At 44.3% G+C, this 25,052-nt stretch overlaps 1 protein-coding gene across 2 annotated transcripts in view; it reads left to right on the top strand.

Annotated features, from left to right (window-relative positions):
- Positions 1–4,973: 4,973 nt before the first annotated feature.
- Positions 4,974–25,052, top strand: part of ATRN (attractin) — a 159,740-nt gene continuing 139,661 nt past the window's right edge. For both annotated transcript variants that reach the window (XM_075499466.1, XM_075499468.1), the window contains exon 1: positions 4,974–5,397. In XM_075499466.1, coding sequence (XP_075355581.1) covers positions 5,057–5,397 — 341 coding nt within the window. In that variant the 5' untranslated portion in view covers positions 4,974–5,056. The remainder of the gene's footprint in view (positions 5,398–25,052) is intronic.

Below are 25,052 nucleotides of genomic sequence, written 5' to 3'. Positions count from 1 at the left end.
ATTCCTTATTAAGCGTATTTTTGAAGGACCTTTGGTCATCACATCCACATCTAAATGAAGGAAAAAGAGAGGTCAAACTAGACCTCTAGCAAACTCCAAGTTTATGCCTAAATGTGCTTAATAATTGGATGTGTGTTGTCAAACATGCTCATGGCAGGATTTCCAGGTGGGTGGGTAGAAAACAGAGGGTTTCTGTGCTTACTCCTGCTGTTCTGACACTTGTATCAGCTGGGGACCTTCGGTGGAAAAGCTCCTTATTTGCATGAGAGAAGGAGGACTTGTGCCAGCATGAGGTCTGGGACATGATCACAGAAACCAAAACAAAACAAGGGTGAGTCGTTTGCAGGAAGTCTGAATTCTGGAGAGAGAAAAAAAAAAACGAAGCAAGCCCTTCAAACGACCCAGAGAGTGTTTTGAAGGAAGATCACGTGGCAGTTGTTAAGTGTAGGGTTGGCCCACACGCTTCTCCAGCCAGCGACCAAGCATCTCAAGTGAATACATTTTGGTGTGGGCCTGATCCTCTTCAGACTCAGACTTCACAGGCACCGCAGAGGCAAAGCACCGAGGGAAGGGGAGCTTTGGGGAAAAGGGGTTTTTGTTTTGAGTCACCTCAGTTGCTTGGCCTGAAGTTGCATTTAATGAGAGAGGCTTTAGCGGTCCGTGTAAGCTGCTTTTTGCAATAGCAGGAATTTCTTTCTTGCTGTTTTCTTCAGCTTGGGAAGGCGAGGAATTTCTGGTGGGGTGCAAGGGATGATCTCAGTGCTGGATGGCAGGATATCCTTTTCCTTTCTCCCGCTGTTTGGAGAGCGAGGAGGATGTTTTGGATAGGGAGCAAGGACACGCTGCCAGACTGCCCCATGTCATCTGCATACAAGCAGGGCAGCTGGGAGGACCTTCAACAGAAAGGACGGGGCTGGGAGATGCTGAGGATTTGGGAATGTGGGCAGAGATTGCAATGGGTGGAAACAGCAGGTCAGGTGAGCAACAGAAAAACTGGCGACGCTGGGTTATGAGCTAATTGGAAATAGCTGGTTCCAGGCCCTTGGGAAGGGAGTTATTTCTGGAGTTTAGGGCTCCTGTGAAACAGCTCATCTCAATGGAAGGAAAAAAGCATGTATAATGCAGCGTTATGGTTACGGCTTCATGTGATTTTTGACCCCAGATATCACCATTACTTGATCCGTTTTGAGTCGTGTAGATAAACAGACCAAGCAACCGGCTTCCCAGGGCAGCTCCATTGTTTACGCATCCGTGATACCCAGCTCAGCCGTGACTCAGCCAGCAGCAATGCTGTTCTGACCTTATTAATATCAATGGGAGTCTTCTTAACGAGGACATAATTTCACCCCAGAGGCCAATTCATTAATTAGCATCTCCGGCTATCCTGTCATTGGGCATATGAAGAGGGCAGTAACTTGACTTATATACTGAGCAAATATGTGCTGAGTAAATATGCGTTCAATTGCACGTATAATGACAACACACAGGGTCATAAAAGTTTGGCAGCAAGAGTGAAAAGAGGCGAGTGTAGCTCCTCGCTCCAAACATAATTCAGTGCTGGTGGTACTTGCTTATTGTCGTGTCTTGTCTAAAATCAATGTCCAAAGAAATGCTTGCTTAATTGGTTGTTGATTTCACGTGCTGCATGGCGTTGTGTGAGAGTCACGTAAGGGCTGCTCTGATGACATTACTTTGTTTTTAGCCGTGATACTCGGGACTCTTCCATCCCTCAATGCAACACCCTCACTATGTGTGGTTTGCAAAAACACCATTGTCCTGCTGCGCCTGTTGCCAGGAAAGAGTGTTTTAATCATTCTAGTACGTCTATTATGAAATATTTCTGTTTTCTGAAATAAAAATAGCCTAGCCTGCACTCTGGACTAATCTAACTACTCCCTTTCCAAACCATATTTTCATGTCGGAAAGTTGCCTGCTAATAATAAAAAAAAAGCAGCATTTTTGAACATTCTTTGCATGTTAAAACTGAACAGATTAAACTTAATTTAACAATAATGATCTCCCACAGTTAACGTTTCATGCAGACAGCAACAGGGCACAGTGTGATCACTACCAAGGTCAGGAAAGGATTTCTTCTATTGTGCGATATTCACGGATGTTAGTGAATACTAACATCTGAAGTATTTGAGATCGGCCACTGGCAGCTGATGAATGCTCTGTTAGCTGGACTATTGGCTTGTCACGACGCGAGAACTCTCTCTCCCTACTCTCATTTGCTGGATGATCTTTCTTAACTCTTCATTTAAGAGAGATGAAGTGTGCTTGATAAAAAACAACCATGAACCACTGCACAGATCTGATTATTTTAGTTATTTGGTAGAAAACCTTCCGATTTACCAATTTTAAGGAAAAACTATTGGAAAAAGGGTGGGGAGAGATATAAGGAGAGATGGCATCTTGTGTTTTTCCACGTAGCTGCAAAAACCACCACACAAATTGTTAAGCACACAAGCAGTTCTTCAAGTCTTACACCGATGTAGAGAAGTTCAACTGAAGTCCAGGATGGGAACAACTTCTCCAAGTTTATTTTCACCATGTTAACCAATGTTTTTACTTGCAATCTCTTGTGCAACAACTAGCTATGTTTAGCAAGAAAGGGGGGAGCAGGTGTTGTGGAAATATAAGTATTGTACTCTCTGATAACTGCAAGTGAATACAAACAGATGTGGGAAGAGACAAAGTAGAGGATGGAGGCGATATTTGACAGCAGATGCCAACCCCAGGCCTGAGCTGGTAACATCTAACTAACGCATGCGGTACATAAGCCATGCCGGAGAAGTTTCCACTGGTGGGAGCACTTTGGCTTGAGCTGGCGGAAGCAAATTGTGCTGGCAGCACCTCTGTGACACACGGGACAATCCAGAGAGCAGTGTCATGCGCTGGCTATATCCTGAGCTGGGTGGGTCTTGGAGCCAGGCCGGCTTTTGCTGGCAACACCTTGGATAATGGTAGTGGATGGGATCTGAATCTGCAGATTCAGGGCATGCTGGTAGTCGTTTGTGTCCCAGGAACATATATGTATATAGAAATACCGTCTCTGTGCCTCCACCTCTGTATAGCCTAGAAGGTATTTGTAATCTATTTCTCACCTCTCGCATCTTTTTGGTTTTATGTCTCCTTTGGATACCAGATCAGCCCAGCGCAGAATTTTTAAACTGAATCCAAGATTTCATTCTCCTTCTTGAGGCCTCAAGCAGAAAAGACAAAATATATGAACAATGGTTTTGTTAGACAGATGCTTGACTGACAAGAAGACACAAACTGGTCTTTAGACTGTTTTCTTTCCTATATGCTCAACACCCTTCATTATCCCCGGTAACTCACTTAGAAATCACCAAGGTTCCCAGTGAAGAACCTCCTTCAGCTCAGACCGGTAACTAATATTTTGATTTCAAAATACAAACAAACTATTTAAATATGGTGAGTTGGCTATTTCCATCCAGTCTGTTGTCTGTCTTTGCATTACTGTACCTAAACCCCGGTCACCCTTTTTTGTGGGGAAAAATGTGAATAGTATCTTTTTTTGCCTTTCATTTAAAAAAAAAAAAAAAATTCTCAGCTGTTGACATCTTTCCACATTTGAAACAAACAAGGTATTAAATGAACTACTTGAGTGACTCCAGATACAATCAGATTAATGGAGACAGACCAAAGGCAACATTTACCCAAGAACTCCAACATCATCAACTTTCTCACTCCTTCACCCCGCTGAAAATGAAAGGTCTGAAACTTTTGAATAGCATCTGTGTTTCTACTCCACCCTTCCTGCCGCAAATGGCATCCTTGCTAGCGTGTATAGAAAAGAGTCTGCTGCTTTGCCCATCAACTCAGAAGAGGACCCAGTAAATTGCTTTACTTCTTACTTCCTCAGTCCTTTGCTGTTACGAATTAAGGCCTAAAAATCCTTGGAGAGCATTAGCTTAACTTGTTTTCCAGGGTAGGAAGGTATCCCTTTTTGCAGATCCCCGTTTTCTTGCTTACATAATTCAATAAGACACATGCATCTTCCCAACTTTAAGCAGGAAACCTTTACTACCAAGCGATGACAAACGTCCCACGCTGGTGAGCTTGGCTTTTTGTGCCACTGCAATTCTTGCATGAACAGGAGACTGCTTGTTTTGCTTAAGCCAGACCCGACGATGGCAGATCTCAGCACTAACCAAACTGTCCCTTGGAAAACCCCAAAGCATAACCTGAGCACGAACAACTCCAGCTTTAACTGCTCCCGCTTCCAGCTGCACAGCACGGCACCCCTTACCACTGCCCCAATCTCTGCAGCAAACCAAAGCCTCGCCATCCCGTAAATTCGGCAGTCCCCCTCTCCGCAGGGCCATCGCCGCCTCCGTCGTGTGTGGAGATCCCCGTGGGTGGTACACACCTCTCTCTCCTCTCTGAAACCCCCAGCATGAGGAGCTGGCGGTGTGTGCAGACAGCCGCACGGCCACGGGTGGGAGACCCTGCAGCAAACGAAGCGATCATTTCCAAAAACCCCCCCAACTCGGCTTGTTTTTCTTCTTTTCCCTCCCCTTCAGCCTCGAGGCCTCCCACACCCCTCAGTGCCACCCTCCCGCGGCCTCCCCGCTCCCCACGACTGTTTGAGGAGCAGAGTTGGGGGGGTGCCTGGGGAAGCAGGCCCTGCCGTGGGGGGGGTCAACCCCGCCTCTGAGGGGCCTCTGCCCGGACCGGGGCACAGCCGGGGACGGGGGTGCGGGGGAGAAACACCCCGCTCTATGCTCCTGGGGCGACAGAGGTGCCCGCCGCGGGGCCGCTCTCTCCGCCCCCCGCCGCCCCACTCGCTGGCGGCAGCGGCGGCAGCGGAGGAGGAGAAGGGGAGGGGGGGGGGGGAACCCCGCTGCCAGTGGCCGGCGTGCGGGTGACGTCATCGGCCGCGGCCCGGCGGCGCCGCCTGGCTGCTGCGCGCTCGTCCCGGCGCGTCCCCCCCCCTCCCCCCCCAGCCTTCCCCCCCCACCTCGCGGCCACCGTACGGGAGCGGCGGAAGCCCCCTCGCCGGCCACCGTCCCGGGAGGCGCCGCGGCGGATGGTCCGCGTTGTCCCGCCGCCCCCCGCCCGCCCCTCCCGGAGTCGGCGGCGTCGGCGGCGGCAGATGGCGCGGGAGCGCGCGGCGCGGCGGGGCCCGGTCTGGCGGAGCGGGAGGCCGCCGCGGCGGCTGCTGTTGGCGCTGCTGCTGTTGTTGATGCCGGCGGTGCCGGGGTTGGGGCCCGCCGCCGCCGCCGCTGCCGCCGAGGAGGTGGCGGCGGCGGCGAAGGAATGCGACAAGCCGTGCGCCAACGGCGGGCGGTGCCAGCCGGCCAGCGGGCAGTGCGAGTGCCAGCCCGGCTGGGTGGGCGACCAGTGCCAGCACTGCGGGGGACGCTTCAGGTGAGTCCCCTGAAGGCGGGCGGGGGGGGGGGGGGGCTGTGGGTGTCGCCGGTCGGGGACGTTTAGGGACAATATGGCCGTGGGTGTGAGGGGCCGGTGTGGGGTGCGGGAGGGGAGAGGGCGGGAGCCGGTCTGGGGGCACCGGAGGGCGGGAGGGGCCGAGCGGCAGGTGCGGGAGGACATAGGGGTGTGGGCGTGGGGAGCGGGGCAGGAGCGGGGACAACAGGGGCTTGGTGGCCCTGGTTCGGGCTGCCCGAGGGGACGCAGCAGGGAGGGGGGTGGGAGAGGGTTTGGGGTTCGGGGCCTTAAAAGGGATGGGAGCCCCCGGGGCTGAGGCTCCCCAGGGGCGAGCGTGAGGGCGGGGGGCCCGTGGGTGCGAGGGGCAGATGCGGGTGACGACGAGGGTGCAGGTGTAAGGGGTGGGTAGGAGCGTGCGGAGGGGACAACAGGGGTCTGGGTGTCCCTGGTTGAGTTTGCACAGGGACAACTCTGAGGGCATAGCGGTGTGGGCGTGAGGGGCTGAGCCAGGGGTTGGAAGGGGCTGGTAGGAGCCAGGCGAGGGGACAACAGGGGTTTGGGTGCGGAGGGGGAGGGTGCATGTGGCTGTGAGGGGGCAGGCTTGGGGGGTGACAGGGGGTGACGGCAGCGTGGGTGCGAGAGTGCACAAGGCCAGGTTTGGGGGTGTAAGCGGTTGGGGCTGCGTGGAGGAGGTCTGGGAGCGATGGGGTGTGGGTGTCGGGTGCCCCGCCGAGCAGCAGTTGGTGGGTGCGGGGTGTTTGTACCTCAGAGGGGCCCCTCTGAGGGGACAGCGTTTTGGGTGTTGGTCACTGGGGTTGCACGGGGGTAACTGGGGACCAGTTGTGAGTCCGAGGGGCTGTGGCTGTGTAGGAGCAGGGGTGTGGGTGTGGGTCTGGGTGCAATGGACTGGACGGGGCTGAGGAGTGATGGGGTGTGAACGCGAGTAACTGGGTTTACGTTGTAGTAGGTCTGGAGAGAGAGTAAAGCTGGGGCGGGATTAGGTAGGAGACATATTTGGGAGGCAGCAGGGGTAGGTTTGGGGGCTGTATAAGTAGAAGTCTGAAGGATGGTGGGGGAACGCAGGCTGTTTTTGTGCGTGGAGGTGGCTGGTGTTGGAGGCGGATGGGAGCAGCGTGGGTGGAGGACAGCATGGGTATGGGGCCAGTTCCTGGGCAGGGACAGATACGGGAGAAAGACCGACTTGCAGATGGGGGGTTGGATCTGGCTGGGAGCGGATTAGAGTGGGAGAGGAAGGGCGTGCAAGCGGGTGTTAGGGCTGGGTGGAGGCAATAGGGGTCTTTGGGGGGGTTTAAGCAAGCTCATCTTGGCAGATGGCATAAGCACGTGTTGGTTTTGGTTAAGGGTGAATTCAGGAGAGGTGTGTGGGGGAGAGGAGCAGCATCTTAAAGGGGGTAGCTGGCAGGTGGGGAGGCTCAGCTCTTGGGGCAGAGGAGTGCGTGCAGGAGAGGTGCTGGCCCTTGGGGAGGGACAGTGGGAATAACAGCCTGGTGGAAGGAAGCTCCCGGCTTTGCTGGGGGACAAGGCCAGAGCTGGGCAGTTGGAGGGGATCGAACGGGACAGGGGGTGGTGTGAGGGTCCTGCCTCTGGACAGGGTCGTCTTTTTTTTTTTTTTTTTTTTCTTTTTTTTTTTTGAGAAAAAAGCCTAAAGGGTAGTTCTGGGCAGGGGGATGGAGAACCCCCGGCTCTGTGCTTGTCCAGGCTATGTGTGTGTGTGTGTGTGTGCGGGGTGTCTGCACGGGAGGAAGGTCATCTTTGGGCTGTGCGATGCTGGCAAGCGCATTGCCTGCAGTGCCGAGGCCAGTTCTGGTGGCGATGGGATGCTCAGTTGGGTTGTGTGTCTAAAGGCTATCCCATAGGATGAGAAATTGGAAATCTTCATGGGAATAGGCTGGAAATCCACCCTGGCTTCTCTATATAAACTTCTGTTTTCAGCGGAAGGGGGGGTCTGTAAGATGGTTACCTGCTTTGGTTTTATCAGCTGTGGCAGCGAGGGAGCCAGCGTGTGTGTGTGTCTGCATGCGTTAGGTGAACTCCCTGGGCAGGGCTGATTCTTGGAAAAGAAGGAAATGAAAAAAAGGATGATTATTCTAGGCAGCAATTGCTTTCTCGGGGAGCTCCGTATGGAGAATATCAACCACCCTTCGATAATGCTCCCTGTAGATTTGGGGGAAGGGGAGCTGGCTTTGTAAGCTGAACTCATGGAAGAAAAACACTTTGTGTGCTTTAGGAATTGAGGTTTCTATTTTTTTATTTGTATTTTTTGACAGTCTGTAGATGTGGGGTGTGATGCAGCTAATTTGAAAGGGGTTTTGTGTGGAAATGATGCCAGGCTAGGCAAGCCCTGGAAGTCGAAAGCTTCCTTTTTAATGTTTTTTGCCACTGTCATGATGAGAATTATTTTTCTAGTTGAGAGGGAGCATTGTGAAGAGCTGCTTACCCATTACTTTCCTCAAGCGCTTTAGGATGTTGGTCATTTTAAGGGGACTAGATTTGAATAAAGGCAGAATCTTCTATTCGGAATGACAAAACTGGTGCTGCTGAGTAAAAAAAGAATTGATATATAGCCACTGCTAATGGTCTTTTTTTTTTTTTTTTTTTAGCCTCTTATCTGTTTTCATAAAGCTGCTTGTTTCTTTTTCGCTAAGTTTCAGTCTAAAACTTTGACTGAAAATATAAGGCATGTTTTTCTCTCTAGGTTTTTTATTTAGCTGTTTGTTTGTTTATTAGTGAGTTGAAGTTTCCAGTAATGTTTTTAAACTTTGAGCTCTGAGAAAAGTGCAAGCAAGTGTTTTTAGCAACGTTTAGAGCTTTGCAGTCACAACTTTCACATCCCTTGAGTTCGCTCTGTCTCTTGTCAGAAATGGCACTGCAGGGGTTTTTTTTTTGGTGTTTTTTTTTTTTTTTGTGTGTGTATGGTTGTCAAGAGCTCGTCTTTAAAAGACTTGACGTGTTATTAGATGCTGTAGGTATGAATGGGAAGTAGAAGGGCAGGTGGAAATTATTTTGTAAGTGTGGTATATTCCACATGCTTATCTGCTTGAGTGAGAGATGTAATTAAATTTGGCATGTTCGTCTCCCTGTCTTTATCTAGATGTATATGATGACTATATTTGTGGCCTTGACTTTTTTTGTTTATGTTGGACTCTGGGGTTGTCGTGATACAACTTGGGCTTCACTGACCTACTAATCCCTTACATCTCCCTGTGTTAGCAGTGAAGAACGGACATCGTAGCTTCGTGTTGCAGTCCGCTAATATTCTACTTGCCTTCTGCATTGGGAAAGTCTCTTTATTTAGACTGCAGTTAGAAATAAAGGTAACAATCCCGGGGTGGACCATTTTCTTTCTTGTTTCACCCAAACCACAAAAGGGGAGATGATGTGCAGTGTGTTACTGTTCTAATGCGGATGTGTGGGGTTTTTTTTTAAGCACATGTGGTGTGCTGTGACTTCTTAAAAAGAAAGAGGCATAGTAGAAGTGTACCTGCGTGTGGTTTCATTGGTGATCGTTTCTGGTTGTAGGAATGGCTTCTGAGAAAGCACTGACCTCTGCACAGATCAGTGCTGCTCTTGTGGGGGTAGAAGACTGAGTTATGAAGGACTTCAGGTGACTTTCTTTTTTTAAGCTGTGGAACCAGCCACTTGAGTTCTTTAAAGATAAAGATCTTGGTCTGAAAGGAAGCTGAAATAGAACATATAGGACGTGCCTGATGCGCTTGTGTTTTCTATATCTGTACAAACCACCAGTGGGCTTCTGTGCTGGCTGGAGTCTGTTGCAGGCCAGTGGCTTCAAGCTGCCGTAACGTGGGCAGGAGAGGACTACGGCCGTCTGCTGGGAGGGATGAGAAATCTCCCGGTCGCAGAGCTGCAGCAGCATGCTGGAGAGAACCTTTTCGAGTGGTGGGAGCTCAGGAGCACCAAACTTGAGGGTGAACTTGCCAGCATTGGGTGTCGTACAGTCAAAAGGATGCTGCAAGCTTTGAGACCACAGACTCTTCAAAGCACTTTCTGTAGCTCAGTGACACAAACTCTTGTCCTGCTTGAATTCAATTATTCCAGGCGGCTGCCTGATTAGCAGACAGACAAGGGCTGCCGAGGAAGGTAAAGCACAGGTTAAGAAATGACCGCTATTTTACATAGATTTATTGGCCAGAGATTGTAGGGGATTGGATTAACAAATTCAGGATAGTGCTTGGCTTCTGGAACGGTAATTGTATGCGGATTGTGTATATAGGCACACTGATGGGCAATTTGATGTATGATTGTAGCTGAAAATATGAACAGACTATATTTTTGACTATATAATGAAATACCAAATGATTCCAGAAAACTGGTTTTCATGTGTAAAGGCACTGGTTCTCCTTTCATGGTAATACTTTCTTTTTTTTTTTTTTTTTTTTTTTGAGGTGGGAGATGGAAAATGCTAAGCAGTGCTTAGCAATGCAACGTGACAGTTGGAAAAGAAAAAAAAAGATTAGAGTGTATCTTTTAAACTACCTTTTTATTAATTTAATGGAGGCAGTTATGGGCTGCTGATTGAACGTTATTAAGGAGTCGGTGGCAATACAGTGTCCTTGGCCAAAGAATATTACAGTGAAGAGGAATTTTATCTCTAGAAGATTTGGGTAAATCATAACCTGAGAGAGTTGCTAGCTGGCAAAGAACTATCACAGTTCCCATTCTTAAGTAAATGGGAACTTGCGGTCAAAAGCTAGTATACAAAATCATTGTCTTTAAAAAACTACCTGATGCAGTTTAAAGCTTTAGGAAAGTCAGGAATCTACTTAATAGATCTAAGGATGTTGGCAATTTGAATCAAATCAGTTTAAGTGCTCAAATTAGATTTGGGTGCTGCATTTGTGCCTGATCCCCATTCTGTTTCTCTCTTTTCATTAGTACATTATCATCTTTAAAATGATTTTCTCTTCCATGTTGCTGTGTGAAAGGCTCACTCAAATGTTGTGCACTGGTAATAAAAGAATAAGCTCTTCAAGTAGGAAATACTTAAGCATTATCAATTTTAAAGAATACACTGGGGGAAAAAAAGAACCCTTATATGCTTTTATTTAGTTCTTGGAGGCATTATTTCCAACTCTGGATTTATAATTTTGCTAGGAGGTGTGTGTGTATATCCGTCTGCATATGCATATCTATAGTTCTTTCAGTCTATGCATATATTTAAATGGCCTGTTCATGGGGAGAGAAGCTCATGGCTAACATCTCATCCTAATTCTCACTGTTTTATTGTTACTTTCACTGTTTTATTGGACAGTCTGATATTTTACTAGGGCAGTTTTAAGAACAAAAATTCATCCGTGAGATAATTCAATATTTTCAAAATACCTGACATGTTCTACACTTTTTGCCTTGCACTGAATGGCCAGCATAAATATTTGACTTGCGTGAGGTTTTGTTAATGTTTGCAATAAGCTCACTTCTTATCATTACTTTTCAGTCTGCTTTATAGCAAGGAGTCAATAGCGGAAAATGCAGAACAGTAAGACAATGCAGTGCACGCTAGATCCTTCCTGTCACCTCTGCTTCATGCACATCAAACACCTTCACCGTTGGAGCATTAGTTATTGGAATTATTGAACAGCTCATGGTTTCAACCTGTGAGAGAGAGGAGTAAGTAGAGTCTAGCTGCTGATTTCCTGCTAAGCACGTCTGAGCATTGAGGCCTCTGGGAACGGTGCAGGTAGAGGATAATGTACCTGCCGATTCCAGGAACATGTCACTGCCTCAGACTTGATTGCAAATGCTTCCTTTTCTGCAGTGGTCAACACGAAAGACATTTCTGTCTCATTTCTCTGTGTCTGTTTGAATATCAGGGAATAGCTGCCTGAGTCACTTCAGCAGAAGTTGTCTGACACTGCTCTGGATTTTTCCATTATTTCACAGTGTCAGTTGCTTCTTTCATTATGGATCCAAAATAAGCTCATGTCCAACCGGGTGTTCGTTACCATCTTAGTCAGCATACATGTAACATAAATGACTTCTATTGAAATATCAACAAATGACTGAGGTTAGCACTGTTTTCACAGAAACGGCTTTTTTTTTTTTTAAGCTTTCAAAAGAACTAGGACCAGCAATACTTTTATCGTGCGTTCTGATAAAGTTAAATAACATTTGGAATGCATGTGACGGATTTTGCTTTCCTGGCTTGTTCCTCTGAAGCTTTTGTGAGCAATCAAATTTAAAACCATGAGCTTATTGTGCCTAACATAAGTAGCTATGAAGATCCATGCTGAAAATCCTCTATATATTGAGATAATGCTGCTGCTGACCAAACTGTTGTATTATTGCATTAATTTATGATACCCTTGGGTGCTCTTTTCTTAAACAGCTGGTTTTCTTGAAGAATTTTTTTCCAATTTGATGTTCCAAGCACAGTGCTTGGAATTAACTTCTTGATCTGGTGGAGCTTTGCTTTTTTCCCTGCACTCAAAATGTTCTCAGCCAGTAGTTCTTTAGGAGCTCTTAAATCACATCTTCTAAAGCATAGTGAAAAGATATAGTACAAAATGCAGAAGATGGGGGCTGAGAATTATGTGGGTTTGTAGGTAAAGTGGTTTTGGTGGAGGAGGAGTGAGCCGCTACAAACTGGAATTTGCCCTAAGAAGGATCGCAACAATTTTATTGCAGTACTTTGTTCTTGTATGGCCATGTGCTGTGTCTTGAAAGCAGGGCTGGAAAATTTGATAATCAATTTTACAACACAGAACAGAGATGATAATTTGCTTTTGTGCATGGCTTTGAGTCAAATACTCATTTAGTCACTGAAACACTGAACCAGTAATGATGTTTGCTTTTTGCTTCCTGGTTTTGCTCCCTTGCTTTGTTTGCGACGGATCCACATGGAGTTCCTTTAGAGCCTACTTGAGACTGTCACTAATGCCCTTCCCTCCCTTTGCTTAAAATAAATATTTATTTGATAGAGATGCAGGTTGCTGCGAGGGTTTCAGTGGATGTGCAGCATGCATACGATTCAGGGCGTGGTTTTGGCTTATAGAACATGAAGTCCTTGGGATTCTCAAAACGGAAGGGCTCTGTCCTGATTGCAAGTTGTGAAATTGTCAGGGTTGGTAAGAGACCTTAATTGCACACAGAACAATCTTCACGTGCAAATCTGATACGCTAAATTTGGTACATCAGAATAGCGGAGGATTTTTAGAATAATGTTTTAAAGAAAATGGACTCAGTGTTTTGGGCTGATAATAGCCTTAGCACATCTCGCATGACAAAGAAGAATTTAAATGTTTTACTGATTGTCTGAGCAATATTCCTGCTAAAGAAGGGCAGCTGATCTCTACATCAGGTTGTATGAAATACTTCTAGGACGCCCCAGGATCTAGTTAATGTCCCCCGTAATGGTTGTGGCGTAATTTGGTAAAACAAATCTCCTGCAGTATCATCAGATTCAGAATTTTCAGTTCTCTGAAAATGCAGAAGCGGAATTAAGCTGGTGTAAGGGAGATCATGGTAGCGGAGGTGGTCTGGGCTTTTGAACCAAGGGTTTTCCAATGTGTAAACTACTTTTTTTTTTTTTCCCCGTCATGCATGGTGAGCTCATAGCTGCAGAAGAAATAGTGTTGCTGTACACAACACTCATCTGGGACGTGCCTATTGCTTGTCACAAAAATTCAAATAGGGGTCGTTGCTTCGTGTGGGTACAGAGCGTTACATGTCCTGTTATGAGGGAAAATGATCTGTAATGTCTTTCTACCATTAGCCAGTGCCACTCAGCTTTCTGTAGAGACTAATGCAGGATGTACGAACGCAGCTGTGAAAAATCCCAGTTTTTCTATTATTTGTCTTCTCTTTCTGTTTCCTCTTTTTCAGAAACCTTGGTTTTTTCTTTGCTAGTTTCTGTAATCTGAAAGGACACAAAATAAGGAAGGCTATGTTAGGAGAACACCCTTTTGAAGACATTCTTATTAGTCAGTGTTCGTCTTGCATGAAAATTTAATAACCGTCTCCAAGGTGGTGCTTGTCTACTCAAAGTATAAGAAGCTTGGCACAGATGAATTAGCATTTTTTGTAAACTCCTTTTATGAACTCAAATACAGAAGGTGAGAGCTATTTTTCCATTCAGAAAATTTAGGTTGGATTTCACGTTACTCCATTGTGACGTGAAAGAATAACTATGTCTTCAATTACTCTGCTTTTAAAGCTGTGGTAGTTTTCATCCCTGCTGTTTCTCAGTCATTAGTATTGCTACGAGAAAAAAATTACACCGCTAGTGCATTTAGCTTTGGCGAGTTGATGCTGATATAATGTATAGCTGTGTATTGAGTGGTTTTCCCCCAACGTCTTTGTGCATGTGTCATTATAGCGTTCCTTTCACAGTTTTGTAATGCTGTAAGTGTTGGTATTGTGGCGCTGTTGCCAGATATTTTGAATGTAATTGTCTTATCCGGAGAAAAATCTATGATTGAGGTTCACCCTGTGCGTAGTTTTTTGGATTTCATTGCTTGTTACAATTGAGAACGTGTTTGAGTTCTTCTGAAATAAACTTTTCAAGATGGCTTTGTGAAGGTTTTTTGTAGCAATGTGCAGTATGTTTCCTGCCAAAGTTGTGCACCTGCCTGTTTAATGATTAATTTACATGACTGATACCCTATTAATGCAGAGGGGAGGGTGTCACATGAATTTTATAGCGATTTCAGAGCTTAGTATCTCCAATGTCTGCCTCTGTTACATACTTTGATCTTGTGTGGAATCAGCAAAGGCGATGCCAAGAAAAAAAATTTCTAGCCGTTGCAAGACCTGAGATGCAAAGTAGCATGGGGCTGAAATGCTGACTGTGCAGGTCAGTGTTACAAGAAAAAATTCAGGGAAAACTCCGACGTTATTTCCCATCAGGGACTTCTGTGCTGCTAGAAGAAAAATATTCTCCTGTATCCGAATTGTGAGCAGACATCGAAGTTGCTCATCTGCTGGAAGAAAAGTATTGAATTCCAAATAATATATTGGGAAATAATTACTTTTGAGGTCACTGATGGTTCTGTGATTTTTATTTTTTTCAAATGGAGATTAGGAACAGGCATAATTGTATGGTCAGTTGCTTTTATTTTTGTCGAAAAATTTGGAACTAAATTTATTGTTGTACAAGATACACACTGTATTTCCAGATGCATTTATTTATAGTTGCTGCCTGCTTGCTTGACAGTATGTTAGTGCACTTTTGTTAACTGATTGATTTGTTGCATTCAAACACATAACAGGCAGATCTTTAGATTTGGGTCAGTCAGTGTCTATTTCTCACAAGCACAGGTTGCAGCGATTCTTTGAAGTCAGTGTTTTTCATTTTGGGAATGGTAACGGGTGTTTAAATATGCCCTTGTTCAACTTTTGGAGTATGAATCATTTTGAGGAGGTGTTGAAGTGGTTCAAAGTCAAAAACAGAACTTCCCGCCTATGCACATTTTTTCTAAAACATCCATTCTAATGTTGCTGGAAATCTTTTTAGTTGTTTGGTTTTTTTTAATTATTTCTAGTGGATATTGCTGATATTCTATTAACTTGTTTTATCTGAATTTATATGGTGAGCCCAAAGACAACTCAGAGCTATGTAAAACATAATAACGTTAATAGTAATTCTTGGATCATTTGCAGCTATTCTCAGTAACCCGAACTGTTGAAGATTTCTGGGACAGCAGGCAAATGTTGTCTCAATACGTGCATAATTCCCTAATGCGAATGGCATAGTAACAATTTCTGTGCAGGTTTGATATTTGAATGTGGAAGGATGGGGATTCGGATTTCTGGTGGAAAACAGGAATGTGTGATCCAGCTGGAAAAGACTTTATAGCCTGCAACTTTTTTCTAACGGCGCCTAAGGAAGAATAGAAAGGGGGTAAGGGGACTTCAGTCCTGCAAAGGTGAAGGGAATGCCTAAATGAAGAGCTGACCAAGGTTGGCACGCTGGTTGGTTTTATAAAAACCGCAAGTCATTTCTTCTGAAACGTGTCTGGAGTTGAGAGTGAAGCGGGTTGGTTTCTGTTCTCCAGTTCTGCTCTTGAGCCCCGTCGCTGGGCGGTGCGCGCATCCTCGGCCGGCAGACGTGGCCGTGTCGGGGCTTGGGGCTTGAACCAGAGCTAAACTGGCGAGGTAGAGCTGTAACGGTGTGCTTGTGCCAGCCCGAGGGTTGAGGAAGGGTGGATGGCTGCACAAATTGAAATCTCTGCAGGGCTTTGGCTACTGTGAGCTGTAACAAGGCTTATGGATAAGAAAATGTGCGTTCCCCTTGCTTAATGCTGGCTGGAAAGGAGGTGCGATGTGTTCTGGGAGCGTGGAGGTAGAGAGCAGCTTTTCTTCTTTGTCCACGTTTCCTGGTAATGTATTTTTAAGCAAAGATACTCGGGTTTTATGTTGCTATAAGTTGTGGGAGTGTCTCCTCTGAAAGAGAAGGATGGTATCACAGTCACTGTTGCTCCCCCCCGCCCCTTCAGTTCTGTCAAAACTTTAAGTACCACCATATCAGTTTGTCTGTGTCTTACTTTGAAAAAGTTTGCGGTTGTAGCCTTAGCATTCATCGGGCGTGATTCCCTTGAGAATAAATGACCACTCAACTTTAGGAATCAAAGAGAAGTATGGTTCTTTGTCTAATCTTCTTGGTTTCACTATCTATGAAACAAGGACAAGTTATTTATATGTTTTAAAGATGTTCTGATGATGATGCTATTTTACATAGGAATTTGGGGTTTAGAAGCCATACTTTAATGGCAGTTTTGCATGGCAACCAGTATCCAACTTGCCTATTCTGAGAATAATACTGTCCTACAGAAGAAATGTGGTTAATGTTACTATAAATATGCCTAAATCATCCACACTGAGGCTTATGAAAAAGGATATTGTGTGTTAAAAGTGATGAAGTTTAAATGTGATCTTAATTTCAGCGCTATTCAGTGCTGACAGGAATTTGTCATGTGGAATTAAAAGAAAAAAATCACTATGTGAAAACCGCGGTATCTGATCAAAGCTGGTCAAGGCATCAGAATATCTTTTGTGCCTGAGGTTTGCTTGTTTTCGGTACAAGATGTGTATGTATGAGAGTATGCACGAGATGAGACATCGTGCTGAAGAAAACATCCTTTGCCGTACTCCCAGCCTCCTAAAACCCACGGATCTTTCAGCATCTCAAGGCAGCTAGGACAGAAACATGGTGAAACGTGAGTGCAGACATGAAGGTATAGTGGCTTACCCTATAAAATTGTATACCAGGCCTCCTCAAGCAGTGAACCGTGGTGAGCCGTATTTTACCATGAGGTTCACCAAAGCTGGTGAGATCTTGCAGGAGGTGGACTGCTGGTGATGGTGGCCTGCAGATCTCTGGAGGAGAACAAGGAGCATCCTCCAGAGCAAGTCACTATGGCTGGGCCGGAGGTTCTCTCAGGGAAGGTGGAGGGAGGTTTTCCCTTTTTTGTAAGGTTGATGTAACTTCATGCATCTTGTTTTGGGGTAAAAACAGAGCTACTGGGCTAAAAACATAGGCTGTGCCATGGGACTCGGGGCATGCACAACTGCCGTGATCCAAATACGTCTGCCATTCCCATCTTCTTCTAACCTTTGTGTTCCTCCTCAGTCCCTAGATCTTTCTCTACGTGTAGGCTTTATGCAGCCTTCTAGGAAGCAGCTGTGTTTCTGTGATCTCTTGAAGAAGGATTTGAGAGCTTCTCTTTATACTATGTGCGAGGAGGAGGGAAGGATGTTCTGCCCTGTTGCTTTACAGACCCACTGCAGTTTGGAAATGGTTGTATGCAGTGAGCTTCTCCCTCTCCTCTGTAGACCCTGATTCTGTAGCATTACCTGAAAAAGAGATTTATTTTTTCCTCTACTGAGGCTGGAGAACAGGAGAGGGCAGCTCTTAGAAAGGGATTTCTTGCTTTTACCTGTGGATTTGAAGAAGAAATTCTGGAGGAGACAACTGTGTATGTGTCCATTGATTTCTGTTTACCCTTTAATTTTTTTATACATTTCCTATTGATTTAAAGTTAGGATGGAGTCATGGACATCAGCAAATTCGCAAAAGCCTGAGCCCTTCATGGCTAGGCTTTGCGGGGTTGTCTTTGGGCATCAAGGCTGTCTTGCTTTTCTGTAGCAAGGTCAGTAAATAAGCGAACTCCTGTCATCCACTGAAGGAAATCTTACTGTTCAGGTTTAGGAAGACTTAGAGGATGCTGTAGACACAACTGGAGCTGCTGATTCCTGTAGTGTCTTGTAGCATAATGGTTTTGTGAATGGTGTGGCCAGAAGCAACAAATTCACACTGAAAAATTGAGAGTAGCTGGATGAAGGCCACTATCCATCTCCACTGGAGGAGATAAACCACTATGAATGATATCTTTGACATATCTGAAGAAAAAAAGCCACTCATTTTGAGACCAGAAAGTATTGTGGAAACTTAAGTGCTCCTAATTTACACGTGATATGAGTAACATGGTGCTGTGCCTAATGAGCAGACTGAGTGTCGGAAGCCCTTTCGGAGTCTGGGCTTGTGATGGGCTCAAGATTTACGGCAGGTCAGGACTGTGACTTGGCACAAGTTGCTTTCCCTTTAATCTCCAATTAAATAAACCCCCCCTGGTAGCTATAATTTTAATGGGGTTAAATATACACACACACACACATATATATATCTCTATCTACAGTGACTGTCTGGCATTTTGACAGAGGTTCTCCTTTCTGCTAATGACTTAGAGTGGAAAGCACTTTGTAGCTAAGAGTCTTTTTATAAGCTTTTTCTCTTGGTCGTACACGTTCATTATTAGCTCTTGAATATACAGGCAAAGTCTTTAAAAACAAGCTCTGGAAATATTTGGCCCTAACTAGTCTTGTGTTGCTGTAACTTCTGCGTGGAGTCAAAATAGTAGGAGTGGTAAGTTTCTAAATTTTCTTGTGGCATGTTCTTCTTTTGGCAGTTACCTCTTGTGCCTCTTATGTGTAAAACACTTGTAGTGTAGGTAAAGCTGTACAATTACCTAGGAGTGGAATTAAAATAATTATTGTGCAGGTCACTTGATGTTCCTTAATATATAAGATCCTGTTTAAGTGATGGAGCTAAGGAGGAAAGAAAACCAGCTCAGCAATGTGAAATAGTTGTCCAAAGTAGTTTAGATACATATAATGTGAAGTATATTATGTATCATCTCATCCTAATCTTGTGAGCAAAGGTCTTGCTGATTACACAATAAAATATCTTAAAGACACATTTGCTGGCACTGATACTGTTTGAGACGTTCACTTCATGTAGAGTAAATTAAACCCAAAGTTTTTATGTGTGGTATTTTGAAACTAAACCCTGCATGGGATCTAAAAATGTAAGTAAAATGTCGTTATGAGTTGCCTTTTGAGGAACACTATCCATAGACTGCATGGGAGATGGCCGTGCTAACATAGGTATTTTAGGTGGCTAAAATTAGATGAAGTCCATAGGCCACCTTCAGCCTTATTCCAGGTCATCTTCAGAAAACTTTCTGCAGGAGCTCAGCATGTGCAGGTGAAGCCAAAGAGTCTACAGCGTGCTTCTCTGCTCTCTTTGCTTCCCAGTGATATCAACAGCAAACTCATGGCAGCAAATTGCAACAGGATTGAAAATGGGGAAGGGAAATCGCTGTGCATCACTTGGTCTGGGTGTGGGGTTTGTTTGGGTTTTTTTGGTTTTTTTTCCCCACAGTTGCGGTTTGTACCATGACTTCTTCCCTGTGTTTTCAATGAAGTTTCAATTCAGAAGGGTGTAGCACGCTTCCCCCTCCACGTGATTTAACGCAGGATAGAATTACAGGATTGATTTATGAACTGGTTAACTGCTTTGATGCCTAATTGATTCAGTACAAGTAGGTACTTTGCGGTCCTTGTAGACTGAGGCTGGGGTCTTGTCAGGCTTCTGATGCAGATCAGAGTCTTAGCTGTCAATCTAAAACTGGTCTTAGAGAGCTGTTTCCCACACCGGGGTTTTGGAGAATGAAGAGTCCTTTCCCAAGCTGATTGTTAAACTGCAGAGCTCATCCTGAGCGCTGGAAATGAGAACATGGTACATATGGATACATATCGTATTACTTATTTGTACTGAGGGAGTATGTAGGAGTCCTAGTCATAACATTTGGATTGTGTTCCCCCTAAAATAGTCCATGTTGTACGTTGTCTTGATTATTTGTGTCGATGGGATTCACGTTCACTGGTTCAAATCACATTTTCTGCCTTTTTCATTGCTACTCTTTTTATCTTAATGCTTTGGTTAGATTTTTGGAAGTTGTGTTATATCCTCTATATCCTTAATTCACTTTTAAAAAATCTTTTCTCCATGTAATTATAATGGAATTTTGCCCTTGGGCAGGTGTACTCATAATCTTTTAAGAGCAGTTTTAAAAATAGTGAGGGTGAAGAGCCGGTCATAGAAAGTAACATTAGTTGAGTCTTTGGACTGTGGAATAGTGATGTGCAATGCCTATTTAAAAAAAAAAAAAAAAGTTGTGGGAAAGGTGATCTGTATATCTACAGACCCATCGATCTGACCTTGAGAGCAAACGGGGCTTTAGAGCCCATTGAAAGGAAAGAATGATTGGAGACAGACAGAAATTGCCAGATAGGTTTGCCATTTGTAAGTGATGCGATTTTAAACAAAATATATCTTTGGCAAGAGTGCTAATGATATATGTGGGGGGGGGATGTGTTTTAAGCATCGTTTAGGATGAAGGCATCTGTAACAGATAAATGCTGTCTGGACTTTGGAAGCCTGTTTGATTCAATGTCACCCGGAGTATTATTGAGATAGAGGAGCTGGACGACGCTGCGTGACGTACGAAGAACTTTTCACCTTTGGTGGGGTAGCCAGGAAAACTGGAGTAAGCTGACGACCGAGTTTATCTGCTATTCTGTCATTTCTGTTGACATCAAATTGATCAAGCTCCTTCTCAAAGGATGGGTATCGAAGGACAGCAGTTGATGAGGTGTTATACAGGTGGAGTTTAAAAGGGGAGTATTTGTTTGGTAAGAAATTGGAGCTGGAACCTGATTTAATATTTTCATTCATGACCTGGGTAGAGTGCACAGATGTGCACTGATTACATCACTTACGACATCATTGGAGAGCTTGGGTACAGAGATTCACACTATCAACCTGGAAAAGCAGGGTGCATAAAATGACAGAATGGGGATGAAACAGCACTGTGCAATGCGGCGTTAGGCTCGCGGTGATTTACAGAAGCAGCCTGTTAGGATGAAGTTACACAAAAAAGACCCAGAAATGGTAATTGGTCTTTGAATGGTTGTTATTTGTCAGCATGATGCGTTTCAAAAGACAAAGAAAAAAGGCAGTGAAGAGAAGGAGGGAAAATGATATTAAGGTTCAAAGCACTGGTAAGAGCATCTCCTGGGTAATATCATCACCCTCTGATCAGATGTTTTTTCTTTTAATCACCTGTTAGCAAAGAGGATTCTTCCGCTCTCATTTTTAGGGGGTCTGATTGCCATTTATGCTTAAGTTCTTTATGTCTATTGATTAGCAAATGCTCTTGCCCGCAGCTATTTCTTACCAGCATAAGAAGCAGGTAGTGTTCATTCAACAATGCTTCACGGGTGCTAAACATAAACTATTATTGCAATTACTGAAGGTGCACTTTGCCAAGCATGTAACTTGTCTTGTGATTTGGAAAAATGGAACAAATAATGTGTTTTGGGTTTTGGTTGTGTTTTTTGTTTTTTTTTTTAAATGAAACAAGTCCCAACGTTTAATCCGTAGAGTTTGATTCACTTCGACACCAGTCATTTGGTGAGCCTGTGCATCGCTCACTAGTAAGCCAGTAATTGCAGAACCTCTTGTCATGCAGTCTTCCCTTTTAAAACCTATTTAATTGTTTTAGAAGTCTCTTTTTTTTTTTTTTTCCCCCCACATTGTTCTCCAGCTCACAGCTTAGACTGGGAGCAGATACAGATACTTTGTTTCCTAATTGTTACTATGTCGTATTGTTCCCAAATGGAAAAAATATTCTTATTTTAAAATTGAACTATGTGAAAAGTTATATAAAAGCCTGTGACACTCTTAATATAGAACAACAGCCTCAAATGCAAACAATTAAAGCAAAATAATGTGTTTATGTTATTGTTCGGCATGGTGAACTTCTGACAGCGGAGCAGGCTGGGTGTTCTCACCCGCCTGTGCTTTCCATTCCCAGCTGAAGTTAACCCCAAACCCGCTGTTAGAGGAAGCCTGACATTTCAGGGACCTCACAAGAGCTCTGCTGTATATAAAATTAATTTGCAGGAAGTCCAGGTTTTTTCATTGCTTGCAATGCTGTAATGTTTGGGGTGTTTTGTGTTTTTTTTTTTTTTTGAGGTGCAAGGTTTTATCTTTCCAGCTTTCTGCTGGAAACTGTTCTCCCAGCTTTGGTCGCTTGTGTGACGGACCCAACAGCACATGTAGTCACTGTTCATGTGATAAAGTTTACGTGCTTAAGTGCTTATAGGATTGAAACATTGATTTCAGCCATTTTAGCTTGCAGTGATTTGGAAAATTCAAATAAAATCTCACGTGGGAAGTTATATTACTGGCGAGGAATGGTGGAACCTGTGCAACAGCGATTATATCTGTTAGTGTTTATGTAAAATTTCAGTAAGGCATATTTGCAAATTACTCTTTTTTTTTTTTTTTTTTTTCCCCCCCCCCCCCCCCCCTAGATTTATTTACATAAATGACTTTTCATTTGTTGCAACCTTCCTCTTTGGGTCAAAAAGTGATTATTTTTAATCCAATTCTGAAATGATATTGTTAGTAACCTTGCAGTGGTTTTGCACTAACGTCTCATTTTTATGTAATGCTTCACTACGCTGAGACTTTCATGAAACTCTCCTCTTGCCCGCGCGCCCGTGTTTGGTAAATGTGGAAATGTGACTAGGTTAGGCAGGATACTAGATGCTCTTCAGCAAATTAGTGGCCGGACGAGGCTTTGGAGTATCAAGGCTCGTTTGGCAGAGCAATATATGCTTGTTGACAAGTCACAGCACTGCTCATGTAGAAATAATTCTGTCTCCAGAGAAAAGAGGACGAGGACCCATGGGAAAACGTCTGCTTTTCACTTCAAAATAGAGTGGTGAGGATCATGGGCAAAAGACAGCTCTGAACCAAACACGTAATAAATGAATCAGCTGTGACTTTTACTACCTGCTCACCCTGCGTGAATTACTTATTATTATGCCAACCAACATTAGCACTATGAAATCCTCTCTCTCGCAGAGGTAGTAAACCTGCCATGCAAAGAGTAACTAAATTCATTTGGGTTCGGAGGCAACAGCAAACTCTCCTATGTTTAACTCAGACTTTGTATGAACTCTGTAAAAACGTCCTGTTTGCTCTCTGATGTTAAAAGGGGTGGTTGTGAAAGGTCCCTTCCTGTGTCGGATGGGTTAGTTTAATAATTGTTTTTGGCTGAAGAGCACTGTCTGCTTTCAAGGATTTTAGATATTTGCTGTTCATGAAACGCTTTTGGATTCTGCATTAAAACCGTTGACCACACATAGCAGAAAAAAGGTGGCTCAAGTTAAGCTTTTAAATTAATGGCCCAGCTCTTAAAAATGCTGAGCATTCAATATTTATCAGTTCTCGCTTTTTCTGTCTTTAAAATACCTGCCCTTTCAGACAGTCATTTAGGAGAGGAGGAAGAAAAAAAAGAAAATCATCATGTAATTTGTTATGTACTTGATGGCAAGGGTTTAAACGCTGCTGATCCTTAGTGCTTTTGTGGTGTTGTTGCCCATTAACCTTCGTTTGAAACGGGTGGCAGTGCTAGGGCGTGCTGTACCTAGGGCAGCTGCTGCTTTCTCACCTGTAATATTTAACTAATGGTGAGCAGTTAGCGTGCCTTAATTTTACAGCTAAAATTTAAATGGACTTATTTCCTGGGGAATGCCATTTCATGGTTTGAGAATTGTCGGATGCTTCCGACTCTGCTTGTTAAACTTGCTGAGACGAGAAACACACCCCCTAAGTAAAGAGTTAGGCAGCTGGAGAATCGTAACTGAATACTTCCACTTTCTCTAAAATAGTGGAACAATTTGACTACGAGCCAGTTCGAACAGTCTGGCTTAATCTAAATAAAACCCAAATGCTTTGAGCAAGTTTTGTCTCCCTTTTCCCCAATCAGGCTTTAATAAATAAATTAAATAATGAGATGCAAAAAGCTCAAAATAGTACCGCAGAGCTCTTGGCAGGCAAGAAAGCATCTGTTTCTGCAGGGAGGATGAAGGAGAAAAACAAGTTGGGTCTCCATCCTCATCTCGCTTGGCCTCGCGACGGTCTGCCGTCATAGCTCTCCTTCGTCCCAGAGCTCATCCCGGCCGGTGACGCCCCTGAAAGCTGGGCAGCACCTTTCTCTCTGCTTTCCTGTGAATCATGTTTGTTTTTTGAGGTTGCAGCTCTGCGTATTCAAGTATAAAAGGGCTCTGGCATGACCAGTGCTCTAGGAAGCCCACCCAGTCGAGCGCTCAGTGGTCCTGATGCTCGGGATGCTTGGAGGGGCTCTGAAATTGGACGGGTGAGTTTTAGGATTTCCGAGGAAACATTGTACAGCCGTCATTTTTATGGGTTTTTTTGTCTTTGAAACCACTGCATGCGAATCTTTTGAAGCTCGTAGTTAAAAGAAGTCTGCGGAGTCCACCATGAAACTTCTCCGCTGTATCAGCAGTGGTTGCAAGTACCAAGTCTATTAAATATGTCTGGCTGCCTTTAAACTTAAAAAGACACCAGCTGCATGAGTTTTTATTTATACCTTTGCATAGATAATTTTAGCATAAGAACAAAATGGTTCCTGAAAACTCTTACGTCCAGTGACTGATATTTTTGTATTTTTCACGTGTCAAAGAGGAATTTATTACCGTGATTGCTTCACTTCTTATTCCTTGTTCTATAAATTATCTCTGACAGATTAATTGAAAGCACAGTAGATGAGAGGAAGTTCCTGACCTTATGATGCATTGATACGTCTGTGGTTAGGCCTGGAAAGCATTCAGCTTGAAATTTCCTCCTTTTAATAACCTAGAGTTTGGTATTTATTGTGTTAAATAGCAGAAATGAGTACTAAGACATGAAGGTTGCCCTCAATGCTATGCCCGGGAGCATTCCTCAGCCCGACAGCAGGGCAGAGAGCTGCTTTGGGCTGGGAATGAAAGTACAGTCAAGAGGAAAACAGCCTTGTAGACGCACAAGTCACATCAACACCTTGAAATCTTTCCCCCGAATGCAGAGCGCGGCCGGGCAGACAATGCAGCAGTGTTCGAGCGTGCCGGAGGGAAGCACTCGACGTGAAGTGGGTTATTGCTTTCTGCTCCGGAGGACTCCGCATAAGTGGTTCTCCTAATCCTTCCTGATAGGGTACATTGAAGTATCACGTCTTAGTTTCAGCAATTTTAAGGCAGGAGTGAGCTTTTTCTTACAGGGTTTAAAGGTGCTTACCGTAAGTACTCTTATAAGTGTTACTCTTGTAAATAATGTTTTAAGACATCTCGATTAGGAATAGAGGTAACTAAAGGAAACTGCAAGAAGCTAATTGGGAAACTGGAACCAGGCAAAATCTTTTCCTTTCCTGTTTTTCTTAATAAAAAAATGTGAACAGAGCAACATTTTC

Source organism: Mycteria americana, chromosome 4 (genome assembly GCF_035582795.1).
Source record: "Mycteria americana isolate JAX WOST 10 ecotype Jacksonville Zoo and Gardens chromosome 4, USCA_MyAme_1.0, whole genome shotgun sequence".
Taxonomy (NCBI): Eukaryota; Metazoa; Chordata; class Aves; order Ciconiiformes; family Ciconiidae; genus Mycteria; species Mycteria americana.
The sequence above is the reverse complement of the archived record's forward strand: the minus strand, read 5'-3'. Positions and strand labels throughout refer to the sequence as shown.